We start from the raw sequence: 20,200 nt of genomic DNA on the forward strand, positions 1-20,200 counted from the left end.
TTTTGCATTCATTTGCATATTTGATTGTGTTTCCTCTCGCAGATGTCGAAGTTGGTTGGTTGGTAGGAAATATGTTGGCACAATTCATACAGTAAGGTTTTCAGGAACGCAAAATGATTTTGCTGTCATAAAAACAACAAAAACAGATTGCCATAATGGTTGTTGCCTGGGGGTTCCTTGATGATATTGATATTGCTTCAAATTTGACAAATTATTTTGTTTTGTTTATCCTTTCTCTATACATAAGCCTACAGAAAGACCTTATATAGGGACTTAAAAGGCCAAGTCAATGTTGTGTCAAAGGCGTTTCAAAGTATGGACATAAAACATTGATAATTACATAACAACAACAAACATGACTTCCTGTGCAGAGTTCTGATGTAGTTGTTTTTTTACACTCTGTGGCCCTCCTAGAAAAACACTCAATATACAATACGCACCCATCTACTCTGGTTTTCGAATAACTCACACCGAAGAGAGTCTTGGGATAACTTAAGTCGTATGCTTAGAGGCCAGACACACAGCAATATTAGATGTCTAACATGAGAGTGATGGTTACCACGTGATCAAGAGGAGAGAAGAGAGACAAACCACCAATGGATAGAGAGAGAGAGACACAGAGAGAGAAAGAGTTGTACTGTATTGTAAACCTGTAAATCAGGAATGGGCAACTTAGATGGGGGTGGGGGCCACAAAAAATCTGAACTCATCATAAGGGGACGCAGTGGCTCGCTGCTCTTCTTACCCACATCCATACCCACACTAACTAGACTAACTTACCAATCAAAAAATGTTTAGCTGACATGGGCTAATTGATTGACTGTCAGTGACTGACATAACAAGAGAAAATCTGCTGATGCACAACCAAATTTGGAAATTAAACCGTGGGTCTACAAAAGGGGGCCCACAGGGCGTCAGTTGCCCATCCCGGCTGTAAATCATCCTGTCTATTACTGACTTCATTATCTGTTATAAAGGTGAGGAATTGGATGTCCAGGGTCACAGCATCAGGGGGTAAGATGTCAGTGGAGTGACACTTGTTACTGTTCAGTCTATTTGATCTCAGAGACTATGATGAAGACAAACACAATGTGTGGTTTCATGTTGTCCTCACTTTATAACACATCTACACCATCTGCAGTGAATAAAAATGGAAAAATAGGTAACATATTGTACCTTTAAGTGTTACAAAAGCGGCAAAAAAGGCTCTTAAAATAAATGTTTGCAGTCAAGAAGGTGTCGTTTGATTAAGTTAAGAACCCTACAGTAAAGATACAGTATGCCCACAGAGCTGTATCCTTGTGCTAATTAGCACCCTAAAGAAAAAAACTGTCTAAACTAACATTATCTGAAGGTCTTATTACTAAGTAGTTGTTTTTCATGCTGCCATTCATTTGTCCTTGAGAAACAAAAAGCCCATTGCCTTGTGAGCATATTTTCTAATATCAAGCCCTGTCCTGAATAAATTAGATTTTCTTCTTTCTGTCATTCTATTCAATCGCCCATTGTCCCTTTCAGTTGAGAACAATGGTAAGTCCCTTTCTGCTCAGAACTATGCAAATGCCTGCTAGATTAACCCCATTCAAACATATTGTATTCTTATTACAAATGCACCTTTCAAATGAAAATGTTCTAACATTAAGAGGATATTTTCAGTTTTAGTTAAGAGCTACTTAGAAGCCTCTAGAATGACTATGATTAGGTCTGTAGCTCAATTGGTAGAGCATGGCGCTTGTAACGCCAGGGTAGTGGGTTCGATCCCCGGGACCACCCATACGTAAAAATTTATGCACACATGACTGTAAGTCGCTTTGGATAAAAGCGTCTGCTAAATGGCATATTATTATTATTATTATTAGCATCAGTTGCAGACAATGAGCCTTCACCTTAGTTTAAAAAACAGACGTATGACTTATATGTCAACTTCAGCCAACATCAAATCATGAAATGGTATTTCTATTTGAAAATGAGTGACAACTGATGGGTGCAGTTCAGACCAGCCATCTTCAAAAGAATTTGATCATATTGAGATATTTCTCTCCTTTCATTTCACTCATATCAAGTCAACACATCATTAATAATGCTGTAAGATGAAGTGTGTGGTAGAGGGGTGGCAGATGGGGAATTCCCTCCAACCAAGTTAAGGGCCCCACACCGCCTACACATACAGTTTTTATGATGAATAATTATTGTTTTATTTTGCCCAAAAAAAATCCACTCAGCACTTGACCTACCAATAAACCATTGGCCCAATCTGGCAAGGTACTCTCTTATTACAGAGATTATTTTTTATCAGTGATCAACTGTTAGTTTGATATAAAAGTTGAGATAAATACAAAAAGACAAATGAAAATTGCTATTTTAGACTTGCCCAAGATATGCCTGAGTAAAATAATCAACATGGATTAACAAATATTTATTGTCTCAACAGAATGAGTAATTTTTTGCCTCAACAGCATAAAAAGCTATCATATGAAACAGTCCCCCTCCCTTTCAATTCACATTCAAATATGATTTATTGGCATGACAACCTGCAAGCTGCAATGTTGCCAACGCAATTAATAATGAAACAACTTCTTTCTGCCTCTCTCTTTTTCCATCTATAATTCTCTCACCAAATACAACCGAGCACAGACCTAAAAGATGCCTGCCTTGTCTCTGAGCCCTGAAACCCACTGGTGGTGAATTTGTTGTTGTATATTTACCCAGGGTAGCCGGGGGCCATCGGAGTGAGCGGGGCCGTCTCGTTTCCACAAGGGTCCAGTCTGCTTGGTGTTCAGCTGCGTCTGGTGGGGGTTGGGAGGCACACGGAACTACCAGAGGGGACAGAAAGTTCAAGGGTCACCACATGGTCATAGAGGGGTGGAAGGAAGAACCCTTAGGCACAGATCTAGGATCAGCTCAGCATCCTCAAATTAGGCCATTAACCATCTGGGCGGGAATGTAAAACTGACCTTAGATTAGTTTCTAGAGAACAATGACATACAGCAGAGCAACATCCTGGTCTCTGGACAATCAGGATGCTTTATCTAACCATCATATATCCAGGTTAGCCTCATTGAGATACAGTCTATTTTTCAAGAGACCTGAATGGTAAGATATTTACTCTTCCAGAAATTAGGGATGATGGGCACGGTTATTCGAATATCCGAACGAACATTACTATTTGATCATTTTTAAATTTTAGTCATTTAGCAGACGCTCTTATCCAGAGCGACTTACACAATCACTTGCGAGAGTATTAAATAAAAATCAAATTATAGGCCTATTTTAACATTGAAAAGGCTTTTAAAATTATATTACATGATCTATGTGACATTGCTACACACAATGATATACCATGACATTTGAAATTCCTAATTTAATAAAACAAACAAACTTTTGAATTGAGTTTTTATGACGTGCACCCCATAAAAAAGACATACAACAGGGAATGTGAATTATTATGTGGATTATAATTAATGGACATTTTTGTAGGGGTTGATACATTTTTTAAGGGAAAATCAGGTCTGAAATTTCAAAGTGGAAATTACAAACTTCAGAAGCCTTTTTAAACCTCAAATCCACTACACATTAAAAATGTCCTGCTTTGCAGGAAAGTTCTCCACCAAAAGGTTGATCAAATTAAGATCCTACATCTGTCTGTCTTCACACCCCAGAGATAATACATCGGTGAAGCACCTTCGGCAGCCATTACAGCTGTGAATTATTTTGAACCAGATTCTACCAACTTTGCACAACTCTTAGGGCGACATATATCCATAGTTTTTTTTCAAAATGGCTCAAACTCAGTACATTTGATTGGGAATCATAGATGGACAGCAATATCCAAACCTTGTCTCTGATTTTCAAGCAAATTTAAGTCAGGACTGCGACTGGACCCCTCAGGAACACTCAACACCTCTGGACCACTCAGGAACAATCAACACCTCTTGGAAAGCCATTCTGGGGTGTTTTTGGCATTAAAGTTTGTGTAATAGTCCCGCTGAAAAATAAAACTCTATCATAGGGTTAGGTTTTCAGAAGACTGAATGATGCGGGTTTTCCTCTAAGTTTTACTGCAGTCCTAATTAAAGGATTCTCAGTAAACCAGTATCAATATTTTCGGTAAATAAAATAACTGTTGTCATGGATTGGGAGACTGTGTGAGTGGCAATGTCCAATCACAATTTATATAAATTACGCAAATAGCTGATGTAAAATGGCATAGCAATGGTGGACCATAACAGCTGTCATTCATTTTCATAAATTATTCACATACAGTAAATTGAGTAAAATACACATTGACTGACATGGTTTTGTAAGATATTGTGGTGATTGAGTTCAGCATATTACTCTGATTACATGACTATGAAAAACATTTTTAAAAAAGAAAAAAAAGTACCAGGCATGCTGTGCACACCTCAGTAAATGTGTTTCTGACTATAGCGAAGGTGAGGACAGTTTCATATATACTTGCAAAAGGTGTGAATTGTTCTGAAACGACACTTTCACACGTTTATATGCGTCAGAACAGAAACCAAAAACAATTGTTCCCCAGCCTAATATTTTAATAACCTGACTGCAATTTAAATTTTGGGGATAAATGTGATTTTTTCCACGAATAACTCATTCATGACACTTCTACTTCGTAATGATAAAAAATGAAACAGAGTGAAAAAGTGTTAACTGCAATGTAAGCAATAGAATATGTGTTTCTACATATGATGCCTATTAGCTCAATTATCATTCCTTTCAGTGAGATTGCCCCTTTTGCAGACAGTAAATATTGGATTTAACAAGTTGAGCTTTAATGGAACAATTTGTCATTGTTGTAAAGAGATTATTGGTATAATGTTCTTGAATAACATCCATATTGAGTGATATAGTATAGTGCAACTTGTTATTAAACTGCACAATCATCCCTTAAAAATTAATTGGTACAGTATCCTATTAAGAGCTATTTGTGAAACCACAGTCTCCAATTCGTTAGCTCCATCTCCCTAGTCCCTAGACTAAGGGGAGGGAGGGAAGCTATGGCTAATTAACACAAAGCCTTTAGATAATTAACAAAGTCAGTTAATTACCCATTTCGTACAGACAGGAACACTGTGTTTGAACTAAAACACAATAAAGGTGAAATTAAAACAACATTAAATAATCTTTTCATCTGGCCATGATGGCTGCCTCAGGAACATACAATTCTTTAGAAATATTTGATTGTGTTGTGCCCCTTAAAGCTAGAGTCCTTAATTGAAAAACGTTTTGGTAAGAAGCTGATGGAACTAGCTGCAGTAACCCATGGGGAAGGGGTCACAATTGGACAATCAGAGAGGGGGCAAATTATTGTGGCCCTGGTGGCACAAAATAATCAAAAGGTCTGACTGCCCAGAAATGCTTGGGAAAATGGTCACAACAGTGTGTGTGGGTTTCGGGGGGGGGGGAATCTGAGCGCCATCAGCTAGGACTTGACATTGGTTAATCAAATCTCCCCATTCTTGCTCAATTTTGCATGCCGTCTCAAACAGCTACAACTGTATATGCATTTGCACATCAAGTATTCTCTTAAGTTGGGCTCAGAGATGGAACAACTGTTGAACATCTGAGTTGTGGTTGTTTGTGAGGGATGGGTGGGGAGTGTGTGTGTGTATGTATGTATCCCACATCTGTTGCTATAGGGTAATGATGTTAGGGACAATACAAGTTGAATCACAATAATTGTTTGCCAAAATTATAATTGCTTGCCAAAAATGCAATTTTTGTAATGCTAATCCTGGTTATAGGTAACAATCCTATGTATGAACTGCCAACATTATTACGCATATTATTTGTTAATTATGGAAATAAATTAAGATATGCAATATTTTTTCATATATATATTTTTAAAATAACTGTATACAATACAATCGAGGTGAGTGTATTGGAAATGCTGTTGGCAGTTAATCTGCTTCTGTTCTGTGGGTGGCACTGTGTGCTCTTTTTAAAGGATGGGTCCCAATCTCTCTAAGGCCCTAGGATACAGGTGGACAGGGGTGGTCTGCCAGTCACTGGGATGACAATCCAACTTGGGATGGGGGGAGGTTTTAGTGGGTGGAATAGTGGAGAACAATTATAGGTTTAATCAGTAGCAGTGCAAATACCACTGTATAGCTACAGTGGGGGAAAAAAGTATTTAGTCAGCCACCAATTGTGCAAGTTCTCCCACTTAAGAAGATGAGAGAGGCCTGTAATTTTCATCATAGGTACACGTCAACTATGACAGACAAAATGAGGAAAAAAATTCCAGAAAATCACATTGTAGGATTTTTATGAATTTATTTGCAAATTATGGTGGAAAATAAGTATTTGGTCAATAACAAAAGTTTCTCAATACTTTGTTATATACCCTTTGTTGGCAATGACACAGGTCAAACGTTTTCTGTAAGTCTTCACAAGGTTTTCACACACTGTTGCTGATATTTTGGCCCATTCCTCCATGCAGATCTCCTCTAGAGCAGTGATGTTTTGGGGCTGTCGCTGGGCAACACAGACTTTCAACTCCCTCCAAAGATTTTCTATGGGGTTGAGATCTGGAGACTGGCTAGGCCACTCCAGGACCTTGAAATGCTTCTTACGAAGCCACTCCTTCGTTGCCCGGGCGGTGTGTTTGGGATCATTGTCATGCTGAAAGACCCAGCCACGTTTCATCTTCAATGCCCTTGCTGATGGAAGGAGGTTTTCACTCAAAATCTCACAATACATGGCCCCATTCATTCTTTCCTTTACACGGATCAGTCGTCCTGGTCCCTTTGCAGAAAAACAGCCCCAAAGCATGATGTTTCCACTCCCATGCTTCACAGTAGGTATGGTGTTCTTTGGATGCAACTCAGCATTCTTTGTCCTCCAAACACGACGAGTTGAGTTTTTACCAAAAAGTTCTATTTTGGTTTCATCTGACCGTATGACATTCTCCCAATCCTCTTCTGGATCATCCAAATGCACTCTAGCAAACTTCAGACGGGCCTGGACATGTACTGGCTTAAGCAGGGGGACACGTCTGGCACTGCAGGATTTGAGTCCCTGGCGGCGTAGTGTGTTACTGATGGTAGGCTTTGTTACTTTGGTCCCAGCTCTCTGCAGGTCATTCACTAGGTCCCCCCGTGTGGTTCTGGGATTTTTGCTCACCGTTCTTGTGATCATTTTGACCCCACGGGGTGAGATCTTGCGTGGAGCCCCAGATCGAGGGATATTATCAGTGGTCTTGTATGTCTTCCATTTCCTAATAATTGCTCCCACAGTTGATTTCTTCAAACCAAGCTGCTTACCTATTGCAGATTCAGTCTTCCCAGCCTGGTGCAGGTCTACAATTTTGTGTGGAGGACAGAGGAGCCTCTTAAAGAAGAAGTTACAGGTCTGTGAGAGCCAGAAATCTTGCTTGTTTGTAGGTGACCAAATACTTATTTTCCACCACAATTTGCAAATAAATTCATTAAAAATCCTACAATGTGATTTTCTGGATTTATTTTCTCAATTTGTCTGTCATAGTTGACGTGTACCTATGATGAAAATTACAGGCCTCTCTCATCTTTTTAAGTGGGAGAACTTGCACAATTGGTGGCTGACTAAATACTTTTTTCCCCACTGTATATGGACACTATCATTATGGAAAAGCCATATCTCAGACTGCCCATCTTAATCTTTTCTTTTTATTGGCCAGTCTGAGATATGGCTTTTTCTTTGCAACTCTGCCTAGAAGGTCAGCATCCCAGAGTCCCCTCTTCACTGTTGATGTTGAGACTGGTGTTTTGCGGGTACTATTTAATGAAGCTGCCAGTTGAGGATCTGTGAGGCGCCTGTTTCTCAAACTAGACACTCTAATGTATTTGTACTCTTGCTCAGTTGTGCACTGGGGCCTCCCACTCCTCTTTCTATTCTGGTTAGAGCCAGTTTGCGCTGTTCTGTGAAGGGAGCAGTACACAGCGTTGTACGAGATCTTCAGTTTGTTGGCAATTTCTCGCATGGAATAGCCTTCATTTCTCAGAACAAGAATAGACTGACGAGTTTCAGAAGAAAGTTATTTGTTTCTGGCCATTTTGCGCATGTAATCAAACCCACAATTGCTGATGCTCCAGATACTCAACTAGTCTCAAGAAGGCCAGTTTTATTGCTTCTTTAATCAGCACAACAGTTTTCAGCTTTGCGGAAATAATTGCAAAAGGGTTTTCTAATTATCAATTAGCCTTTTAAAATGATAAACTTGGATTAGCAAACACAACGTGCCATTGGAACACAGGACTGATGGTTGCTGATAATGGGCCTCTGTACGCCTATATAGATATTCCTTTAAAAATCAGCCGTTTCCAGCTACAATAGCCATTTACAACGTTAACAATGTCTACACTGTATTTCTGATCAATTTGATGTTATTTTAATGGACAAAAAAAATGCTTTTCTTTCGGAAACAAGGACATTTCTAAGTGACCCCAAACTTTTGAACGGTAGTGTATATTATGATAAATATAATTGAAACTTGTATCTAATTATGGAAAATAGCCAGTCATAATTGTAATGGCTTAGCAGATAATAAGATAAGACGATAATTATTTACCTGGCTAAAAGAGAAGGAATATAATATATATTGTTTACAGGAAACTCATTCAACTATTTCAGATGAAGTTGTGTGGAGAAAGGACTGGGGGGTGAAATATACTTCACCCATGGACAAAGAAACTCAAAAGGGGTGATGATATTAATTAACAATCATTTTGATCCGAATGTGCAAATTGTTCAAACAGATCCGCAAGGTAGATGGATTATTTTAAATATGTTATTGGACCACAAACAGATTTGGCTCATTAATCTATACGGTCCAAATAATGAGGATCCATGCTTCTTTGAAAATATACAGTACCAGTCAAATGTTTGGACACACCTACTCATTCAAGGGTTTTTGTAGAACATTGTAGAATAATAGAGAAGAATTTAAAACTATGAATTAACACATATGGAATCATGTAGTAACCAAATAAATGTTAAACAAATCAAAACATATTTTATATTTGAGATTCTTCAAATAGCCAACCTTTGCCTTGATGACAGCTTTGCACACTCTTGGTATTCTCTCAACCAGCTTCACTTGGAATGCATTTCCAACAGTCTTGAAGGAGTTCCCACATATGCTTAGCACTTGTTGGCTGCTTTTCCTTCACTCTGCCGTCCGACTCATCCCAAACCATCTCAAATGGGTTGAGGTCGGGGGATTGTGGAGGCCACGTCATCTGATGCAGCACTCCATCACTCTCGTAAAATAGCCCTGACACAGCCTGGAGGTGTGTTTTGGGTCATTATCCTGTTGAAAAACAAATGATAGTCCCACTAAGCCCAAACCAGATGGGATGGCGTATCGCTGCCGAATGCTGTGGTAGCCATGCTGGTTAAGTGTGCCTTGAATTCTAAATAAATCACCAACAGTGTCACCAGCAAAGCACCCTCACACCTCCTCCTCCATGCTTTACGGTGGGAACTAAACATGTGGAGTTCATCCGTCCACCCACACCGCGTCTCACAAAGACACGGCGGTTGGAACCAAAAATCTCAAATTTGGACTCATCAGACCAAAGGACAGATTTCCACCGGTCTAATGTCCATTGCTCATGTTTCTTGGCCCAAGCAAGTCTCTTCTTATTATTGGTGTCCTTTAGTAGTGGATTCTTTTCAGCAATTTGACCATGAAGGCCTGATTCACGTAGTCTCCTCTGAACAGTTGATGTTGAGATGTGTCTGTGACTTGAACTCTGTGAAGCATTTATTTGGGCTGCAATTTCTGAGGCTGCTAACTCTAATTGTTCTCTGCAGCAGAGGTAACTCTGGGTCTTCCATTCCTGTGGTGGTCCTCATGAGAGCCAGTTTCATCATAGCGCTTGATGTTTTTTGCAACTGCACTTGAAGAAACGTTCAAAGTTCTTGAAAATGTCCATATTGACTTACCTTCATGTCTTAAAGTAATGATAGACTGTCGTTTCTCTTTGCTTATTTTAGCTGTTCTTTCCATAATATGGACATGGTCTTTTACCAAATAGGGCTATCTTCTGTATACCCCCCTACCTTGTCACAACACAACTGATTGGCTCAAACGCATTAAGAAGGAAATAAATTCCACAAATTAACTTTTAAGAAGGCACACCTGTTAAATGCATTCCAGGTGACTACCTCATGAAGCTGGTTGAGAGAATGCCAAGAGTGTGCAAAGCTGTCATCAAGGCAAAGGGTGGCTATTTGAAGAATCTCAAATATAAAATATTTTTAGATTTGTTTAACACTTTTTTGGTTACTACATGATTCTATATGTGTTATTACATAGTTTTGATGTCTTCACTATTATTATGCAATGTAAAAAATAGTAAAAATAAAGAAAAACCCTTGAATGAGTAGGTGTGTCCAAACTTTTGACTGGTAGTGTATATAATAATTTTTCAAGCCTACAAGCAATACAATACTCTATTATTATGGTGGGAGATTATAATATGGTTTTAAATACCTCAATGGACCGTAAAGGAAATCACACTACAAACTATCATCCTTATGCACTTAAGGAAATCACGCATATCATGGATATAATGGAACCAAATCAAATCAAATCAAAATAAATTGTATTTGCCACATGCGCCGAATACAACAGGTGTAGACATTACCTTGAAATGCTTACTTACAGCCCTTAACCAACAATGCATTTATTTCTTAATAAAAAAGTAAAATAAAACAACAACAACAACAAAAAAGTGTTGAGAAAAAAAGAGCAGAAGTAAAATAAAATAACAGTAGGGAGGCTATATACAGGGGGGTACCGGTGCAGAGTCAATGTGCGGGGGCACCGACTAGTTGAGGTAGTTGAGGTAATATGTACATGTGGGTAGAGTTAAAGTGACTATGCATAAATAATTACCAGAGTAGCAGCAGCGTAAAAAGATGGGGTGGGGGTGCAAATAGTCCGTGTAGCCATGATTAGCTGTTCAGGAGTCTTATGGCTTGGGGGTAGAAGCTGTTGCGAAGCCTTTTGGACCTAGACTTGGCGCTCCGGTACCGCTTGCCGTGCGGTAGCAGAGAGAACAATCTATGACTAGGGTGGCTGGAGTCTTTGACAATTTTGAGGGCCTTCCTCTGACACCGCCTGGTATAGACGTCCTGTACGCACTACCCTCTGTAGTGCCTTGCGGTCGGAGGCCGAGCAGTTGCCATACCAGGCGGTGATGCAACCAGTCAGGATGCTCGCGATGGTGCAGCTGTATAACTTTTTGAGGATCTGAGGACCCATGCCAAATCTTTTCAGTCTCCTGAGGGGGAATAGGCTTTGTCGTGCCCTCTTCACGACTGTCTTGGTGTGTTTGGACCATGATAGTTCGTTGGTGATGTGGACACCAAGGAACTTGAAGCTCTCAACCTGTTCCACTACAGCCCTGTCGATGAGAATGGGGGCGTGCTCAGTCCTCTTTTTTTTCCTGTAGTCCACAAACATCTCCTTTGTCTTGGTCACGTTGAGGGAGAGGTTGCTATCCTAGCACCACACGGCCAGGTCTCTGACCTCCTCCCTATAGGCTGTCTCATCGTTGTCGGTGATCAGGCCTACCACTGTTGTGTCGTCTGTAAACTTAATGATGGTGTTGGAGTCGTGCCTGGCCATGCAGTCATGGGGAGTACAGGAGGGGACTGAGCACGCACCCCTGAGGGGCCCCCGTGTTGAGGATCAACGTGGCAAATGTGTTGTTACCTACCCTTACCACCTGGAGAGGCCTGTCAGGATGTCCAGGATCCAGTTGCAGAGGGAGGTGTTTAGTCCCAGGATCCTTAGCTTAGTGATGAGCTTTGAGGGCACTATGGTGTTGAACGCTGAGCTGTAGTCAATGAATAGCATTCCCACGTAGGTGTTCCTCTTGTCCAGGTGGGAAAGGGCAGTGTGGAGTGCAATAGAGATTGCATCATCTGTGGATCTGTTGGGGCGGTACGCAAATTGGAGTGGGTCTAGGGTTTCTGGGATAATGGTGTTGATGTGAGCCATGACCAGCCTTTCAAAGCACTTCATGGCTACAGACGTCAGTGTTACGGGTCGGTGATTTAGGCAGGTTATCTTAGTGTCCTTGGGCACGGGGACTATGGTGGTCTGCTTGAAACATGTCGGTGAAGACACTTGCCAGTTGGTCAGCACATGCTCGGAGTACACGTCCTGGTAATCCGTCTGGCCCTGCGGCCTTGTGAATGTTGACCTGCTTAAAAGTCTTACTCACATCGGCTACGGAGAGCGTGATCACATAGTCATCCGGAACAGCTGGTGCTCTCATGCATGCTTCAGTGTTGCTTGCCTCGAAGCGAGCATAGAAGTGGTTTAGCTCGTCTGGTAGGCTTGTGTCACTGGGCAGCTCGCGGCTGTGCTTCCCTTTGTAGTCTGTAATAGTTTTCAAGCCCTGCCACATTCGACGAGCGTCAGAGCCGGTGTAGTACGATTCAATCTTAGTCCTGTATTGACTCTTTGCCTGTTTGATGGTTCGTCGGAGGGCATAGCGGGATTTCCGGGTTAGAGTCCCGCTCCTTGAAAGCGGCAGCTCTGCCCTTTAGCTCAGTGCGGATGTTGCCTGTAATCCATGGCTTCTGGTTGGGGTATGTACGTACGGTCACTGTGGGTGACGACGTCATCAATGCACTTATTGATGAAGCCAGTGACTGATGTGGTGTAAAAACAGTCCTGTAGCTTAGCATCTGTGTCATCTGACCACTTTTTTTATTAACCGAGTCACTGGTGCTTCCTGCTTTAGTTTTTGCTTATAAGCAGGAATCAGGAGGATAGTTATGGTCAGATTTGCCAAATGGAGGGTGAGGGAGAGCTTTGTATGCGTCTCTGTGTTTGGAGTAAAGGTGGTCTAGAGTTTTTTCCCTCTGGTTGCACATTTAACATGCTGGTAGAAATTAGGTAGAATGGATTTAAGTTTCCTTGCATTAAAGTCCCCGGCCACTAGCAGCGCTGCCTCTGGATGAGCGTTTTCCTGTTTAGTTATGGCCTTATACAGTTCATTGAGTGCAATCTTAATGCCAGCATTGGTTTGTGGTGGTAAATAGACAGCTATAAAAAATATAGATGAAAACTCTCTTGGTAAATAGTGTGGTCTACAGCTTATCATAAGGTACTCTACCTCAGGCGAGCAAAACCTCGAGACTTCCTTAGTATTTGACTTTGTGCACCAGCTGTTGTTTACAAATATATACAGACCGCCACCCCTTATCTTACCAGAGTCAGCCGTTCTATCCTGCCGATGTAGCATATAGCCCGCTAGCTGTATGTTGTCCATGTCGTCGTTCAGCCACGACTCGGTGAAACATAAGATATTACAGTTTTTAATGTCCCGTTGGTAGGATAAGCATAATTGTAGGTCATCTAATTTATTTTCCAATGATTGAAGATTGGCTAATAGGATTGATGGAAGAGGCAGTTTACTCGCTCGCCGTCGGATCCTTACGAGGCACCCCGACCTACGTCCACGATATCTCCGTCTCTTTCTCCTGCGAATGACGGGGATTTTACAATGGGTAAAAGTAATGTATAGTAACCCTAGGTGTAAAATAGTAAACAATGGCTACTTCTCAGAAAGTATTAAACTGTCATGAGGAGTAAAACAAGGTTGTCCACCATCGGCATATCTATTTATTATGGCCATCGAAATGATAGCTATTCAAATCAGATCCAACAATAATATCAAGGGTCTAGAAATCCAGGACTTAAAAACAAAGGTGTCATTGTACACTGATGATTCATGTTTTCTTTTAAATCCACAACTTAGATCCCTCCACAGTCTCACAGATGATCTAGATACTTTTTCTAACCTCTCTTGATTACAACCAAATTATGATGTGTACTATATTACGTATTGGATCACTAAAAAATACAACATTTACATTACCATGTAGTTGACCAATAAAATGGTCTGACGGTGAAGTGGAAGTACTCTGTATTTATATCCCGAAATAAAGAAATTATCTCACTACAATACATTTTAATAGAAAGTTGGTAAAAATAGATAAGATCTTGCTACTGTGGAAAGGAAAATACCTGTCTATTTGTGGAAAAATCACCCTGATTAATGGTTTAGTCATATCCCAGTTTACCTATTTGCTTATGGCCTTGCCTACACCTAGCGACATGTTTTTTAAATTATATGAGCAAAAAATATTCAATTTTATTTGGAACGACAAGCCAGACAAAATTAAACGGGCCTATTTATATAATGAATATGAATTCGGAGGGCAGAAATTATTAAATATTTAAGCATTAGACCTCTCACTAAAGGCTTCAGTCATACAAAAGTTATATTTAAATCCATACTGGCTCTCTAGGAGATTAGTAAGAATGTCTCACCCCATGTTCAAGAATGGCCTTTTTCCCAGAATAACCTCTCACTTTCAGTTATTTGAAAATTTTATAATCTCCAAAATATTGCTATTTTTAAAACAAGCCATAGAAAGTTGGTTGCAATCTCAGTTTAATCCACCAGAAAAGACAGAACAAATATTACAACAAATATTATGGTTAAACTCAAATGTTCTAATAGATTTTAAAAAACTATATTTTTGGAAAAAGGTTTAAAAAAGGTATGATCTTTGTAAATGATATCATAAATAGGGCTGGTGGAGTTATGTCACACATGCAGCTAACAAAAATATATGGAAATGTCCGCTCTACTAAAAATTACAACAAACTAATTGCAGCATTACTGCAAAAATGGAAGAGGCAAGTTGAAGGGGGAGAAAGTAAGGAACTTGTCTGTCGGACCCTGCATTAAAGACCAAAATTGGCTAAAGAAAATTGTGATAAATACAAAAGTATACCAGTTTCACTTAAGGACCAAAACAGCTGTGCCATATAGATTGCAAAATAGTTGGGAAGAGATTTTCGATGTACCGATTCCATGGCACATGGTTTATGAACTGATACACAAAACAACACTGGATTCAAAACTTAGAGTTTTCCTATTTAAATTATTATACAAAATTCTTGCAACCAATAGAATGTTATATATATGGGGGATACAACCATCCCAGCTCTGCAGATTTTGCTGAGAAGAGACATAATCATTAGATACTTTGTTTTGGTACTGCTCACATGTAGCTTGTTTTTGGTCGCAGGTTCAGGAATGGCTGAAGAATTGCAACATTTACCTGGAGCTAACTCTACAAATAGCACTGCTGGGTGATTTAAAAAGTCATAGTCAATCGATCAATAATATAATAATACTCTTAGCAAAAATGTTTATCTTTCATTTACAATATGTAGAATCTATGAGAATAGAAAGGTTCAGAACTTTTGTGAAACATCACAGCACAGTTGAAAAAAATGGCAAATAAGAAATCTAAACTGGATGGTGTTCAGAGATAAATGGGAGGGGTTAAGTGGAGCTGAAACATGGGACTAAAAACAAACAAAAGATAACTATTGTAAAATATACTGTGTCCGTAAAATGTATATAGTATGTATAAGTTGGAAGTAGAAGCCTAAGTGTTGTTGTCCATGCGGCTGCTCGCCAATAGAAACCCATTTCATGAAGCTCCCAACGAACAGTTCTTGTGCTGATGTTGCTTCCAGAGGCAGTTTGGAACTCGGTAGTGAGTGTTGCAACCGAGGACAGACGATTTTTACACACTACGCGCTTCAGGACTCGGCGGTCCCGTTCTGTGAGCTTGTGTGGCCTACCACTTCGCGGCTGAGCCGTTGCTCCTAGACGTTTCCACTTCACAATAACAGCACTTACAGCTGACCGGGGCAGCTCTAGCAGGGCAGAAATTTGATGAAGTGACTTGCTGGAAAGGTGGCATCCTATGATGGTGCCACGTCGAAAGTCACTGAGCTCTTCAGTAAGGCCATTCTACTGCCAATGTTTGTCTATGGAGATCACATGGCTGTGTGCTCGACTTTATACACCTGTCAGCAACGAGTGTGGTTGAAATAGCCTAATCCACTAACTTGAAGGGGTGTCCACATACTTTTGGTGATGTAGTGTAGTTAGCACTCCCACTACAATACATGGAGAAACAGCCCTGCAACACATGTACACATGAAAGCTAACTGCCCCTCTTTTCAGTAATAACTGTCAATCTACAGGCCGTTTGAAGCTGGAATCCCTAATGGTGAAACTGCCATGTCTGTTTGGGATATTAAAACAACAAGAAGTTACAGCAAACAACGAACACTGTTTTCATTGCCCGTGTGATAGAACAGCAGAATATGTACCGCAACATGTTTTTACCCCGTGGCTCACCTCCGTTTGGACGCTCCTCAACTCTGTTTCGTATAACAATAACAACGGGACTGGGGAAAACAGTGGCGCTGGTTCCCCTAATGCGGATTCCATCTTTAAGCAGCTGTCTACTCTATCAGACTTGGGTTCAAATACTATTTGAAATCTTTCAAATACTTTGATCGACTGCAGTTTTGGGACTATTCTATTGGCCCATTAAGCCAGGCAAGCTCAAACAGGCACAGCTTGGCTGTAGCTAGGTAGAACTGTAAGTCTAACTGGAAATAAAATCTCTCTAACAACAAAACAACTGTGCAGTTAGTGGCTTTATTTGATTAGGCTGCAACAAGGTTTAAATGCTCTGTTTACATGTTATAATAGTCCCTGATTATGGTGGCAACTGATATTGGGTGCTAATTTAGCGATGCGTTGGCTTAAACATGTTTAATTAGGATTTGAAACAAAAGCACAGGGAAGAGTAATTAACCCACCTGGTTGGTTGGCACAAAGTCCAGGCCAGCCTCTGGCATGCCCAGGAACATGGCCTCACTGTCGTACTGCAAACATACAGAGAACACAACAAGAACACAGTTAGAATGGTGTTCACTTTAGTTAGGAAAATTAGATGGAGACAGAGATAGAGGGGTAAGACAGAGAGGGAGAGAGAGAGACGGAGAAAGAGAGAGAGATATAGAGGTGAGTGCCATGTTTACTGTTAATTTCTAATAGTTTTTGTTGATGTTGTTAAATTAGTTTCTTCTCAGTTTTGTTTGTATCACTTGTTTTGGCAATGTAAACATGTTTCCCATGCCAATAAAGCCATTTTGAATTGAGAGAAAAAAGAAAGAAGAACATAAAAAAGAGAGGGGTAGAGGAAGTGGGAGGAAGAGGTATTATATTAGCCATGCAAACTGATGTTTTCCTTTTGTTGTTGTCTTTGTTCAGGGTTATTGTCTTTCCCTTTTGGGGCAACTTCCCTTTGAAGGCCTTGTTCTCATCCTTATCGACTCGAGATGTCAGCGATTTGAAGCAATTAGCACACTAGTAATTACAAGCCACAAAGGAAAGGCTTGAATGCAATCCTTTCATGTGCAATCTGTTATAAAACAGAAAAGCCCCTCTGTCTGTCTGTCTGTCCATGCTGCATCCCCACTTACACTATACTGCTTTGAGTTAGGCCTATAGTGATTCACCACACACACACGCACACGCACACACACACACACACGCACACACACACACACACACACACACACACACACACACACACACACACACACACACACACACACACACACACACACACTGCTTTGTGTGTAAGCAATGGAAAGGGAGATTTACTTGTATAGCTAAAATGCACATTCAAGTCTTAACATGAAAATGGACTGTAAGTGAAGGATGCTACATAACCGGTTAATGTACATTCCATACAGTGAGGCAAGCATCTAACATACATGCATAAACATACACTACACAGACATACAAAGACTACACATAGCCCTTATCTCAGATTGTTAGGAGACAATAGAATAAGACCAAGTGATCTGCGTTAAAATACTTGAGTGCAATTGATTGAAAGTGCAATACATTCAAAGTCAACGTTTCTTGTGATTCAGTGCATATGTGCAATATGATCTAATTCAGCCAATTGTTGAATAAACACTGAGCCCCATGGATTTGGCAGTGTTCCAGTTTAAATGTATGTAATGCATTGCCTTTTTTTCCTTCTACCCTCTTAACATATGTGATCTCTTAGTTAAGGGTGGCTTGCTTAACTTCTAAGACATTATTAGACAAGTCTCAAAACAAATTAGCTCGTTTTCTTTTGATGTCAGTATGTATTAGTGAAATGGGTCTGTAGTAGGGAACTGTTTTGAATCCCCAGCCCAACTTGTGGAGTGTTCAAAGAATTCTCTCCCGTTCTTTTAAAGTGTGTTTTAGCTGAGTCAATGGTAAAGGAGTCATCAAAAACCAGCTGTATTGCACACCTGTTTTGCTACAACCCCACTCAGTGTGAGAGTAGAACTAAACTGAGCCTGACCACAAATATCTTCCAACAGACTGATATTTCCATAGGGTCATTTAACGAATATCATCTCCTTTTAAGGGATTCATTAATATCTGCATTGGATACAAGATACAGAATTGTGATTGGTGATAGGACAGGTTTAGTGCGAGCTGATTGGACAAAGAGCTCTGTCTCAACCTCAGCAGTAGCATCCTGCTCTAAACATCCCATGCACCTGTCCTGTCCTACAAGGGACCACACTGTCCATAAAAGATGCCACCATTAGAAAAAGCTCAACCCATACACGTAGGTAGACACTGGACAAACAACTCTGCTCTCCATTTGCCAGCTGTCACACCGATGCAAATGAGCGATCGGATGACAAAATCAACAAAAAGCCAAAACAGGGTGTCATGGCTGACCTCTTGTAAGACAACCCCCCCCTCCCCTCTCTCTCTCTCTCTCTCTCTCTCTCTCTCTCTCTCTCTCTCTCTCTCGCTCTCTCTCTACACAGAGTTTGGACTGGAGCGTCTGTCTGGCAGTCCAAGGAAAGAGGAGGCTGTAGGGTTAGTAACACAGAATGAACCAACACCTCTGCATTATTAATGATTACATGGAACAGCTGCATGTGTCCATGGAGCATGGAACAGACTCGCAACAGCAGCACTGGAAAAACTATCTCTTGCACAGTATAACGTGCTCTGAGTGGCCTCAACAGTGTTTCTCTCTCTCTCTCAATTCAATTCAATTCAAAGGGCTTTTTTTGGCATGGGAAACACATGTTTACATTGCCAAAGCAAGTGAAATAGATAATAAACAAAAGTGAAATAAACAATACAAAATGTACAGTAAACATTACACTCACAAAAGTTCCAAAGGAATAGAGACATTTCAAATGTCATATTATGGCTATATACAGTGTTGTAACAATGTGCAAATAGTTAAAGTACAAAAGGGAAAATAAATAAACATAAATATGGGATGTATTTACAATGGTGTTTGTTCTTCACTGGTTGCCCTTTTCTTGTGGCATCAGGTCACAAATCTTGCTGCTGTGATGGCACACTGTGGTATTTCACCCAATAGATATGGGAGTTTATCAAAATTGGATTTGTTTTCAAATTCTTTGTGGGTCTGTGTAATCTGAGGGAAATATGTGTCTCTAGCAGTGGAGGCTCCTCAGAGGAGGAAGGGGAGGACCATCCTCCACAGTGAATTTCATAAACATTTAAATTGTAAAACATTTAAAAAGTTTTCCTTTTTAGATAAAACTATACTAAATATAATCACATTTCACCAAATAACTGATTAAGACACACTATTTTGCAAAGGTCTACAGTAGCCTCAACAGCACTCTGTATGGTAGCACCATGGTGTAGCCGGAGGACAGCTTGCTTCCGTCCTCCTCTGGGTACATTGACTTCAATACAAAACCTAGGAGGCTCATGGTTCTCACCCACTTCCATAGACTTACACAGTAATTATGACAACTTCTGGAGGACGTCCTCCAGCCTATCAGAGCTCTTGCAGCATGAACTGACATGTTGTCCACCCAATCAAAGGTTCAGATAATTAATCTAGTACTGAAAGCATAAGCTACAGCTAGCTAGCACTGCAGTGTATAAAATGTGGTGAGTAGTTGACTCAAAGAGAGAGAAAGACAATAGTTGAACAGTTTTCAACAAATTAATTCCTTCCAAAATGAAGGAGAAGCAAGAGAGAAATAGAGAGAGATTGTCATTTTTTTCACTTTCAGTTTCACTTACTTTGCAAGCAAATGCAGCTAGCTAGTTTAGCCTACTGAAACACCCTGCTCAAACATAGGGATGCTATGTTAGCTAGCTGGCTATGACTTTCCAACACAACACTGGAACTCTTCCAAGTCAAGGTAAGCTTTTGGTATTACAAATGTATTGCCACCGGGGCCTGCCGGTGTAACTGCTTACTGACTGTACACTAA

The 20,200-nt window shown here is 40.3% G+C and overlaps 1 protein-coding gene across 1 annotated transcript in view; it reads right to left on the minus strand.

Moving 5' to 3' along the window:
* LOC311146703 (thymocyte selection-associated high mobility group box protein TOX-like) overlaps nucleotides 1-16,783 on the minus strand; it is a 42,518-nt gene extending 25,735 nt beyond the window's left edge. Inside the window, exons 1-2 of the mRNA XM_084183253.1 lie at nucleotides 16,724-16,783; nucleotides 2,706-2,813 (exon numbers count right to left, since the gene is read on the minus strand). Coding sequence (XP_084039379.1) covers nucleotides 2,706-2,813; nucleotides 16,724-16,774 — 159 coding nt within the window. The 5' untranslated portion in view covers nucleotides 16,775-16,783. The remainder of the gene's footprint in view (nucleotides 1-2,705; nucleotides 2,814-16,723) is intronic.
* Between the last annotated feature and the right edge of the window lie 3,417 nt (nucleotides 16,784-20,200).

Source organism: Coregonus lavaretus (assembly GCF_964263955.1).
Source record: "Coregonus lavaretus genome assembly, chromosome: 19".
NCBI lineage: Eukaryota > Metazoa > Chordata > Actinopteri > Salmoniformes > Salmonidae > Coregonus > Coregonus lavaretus.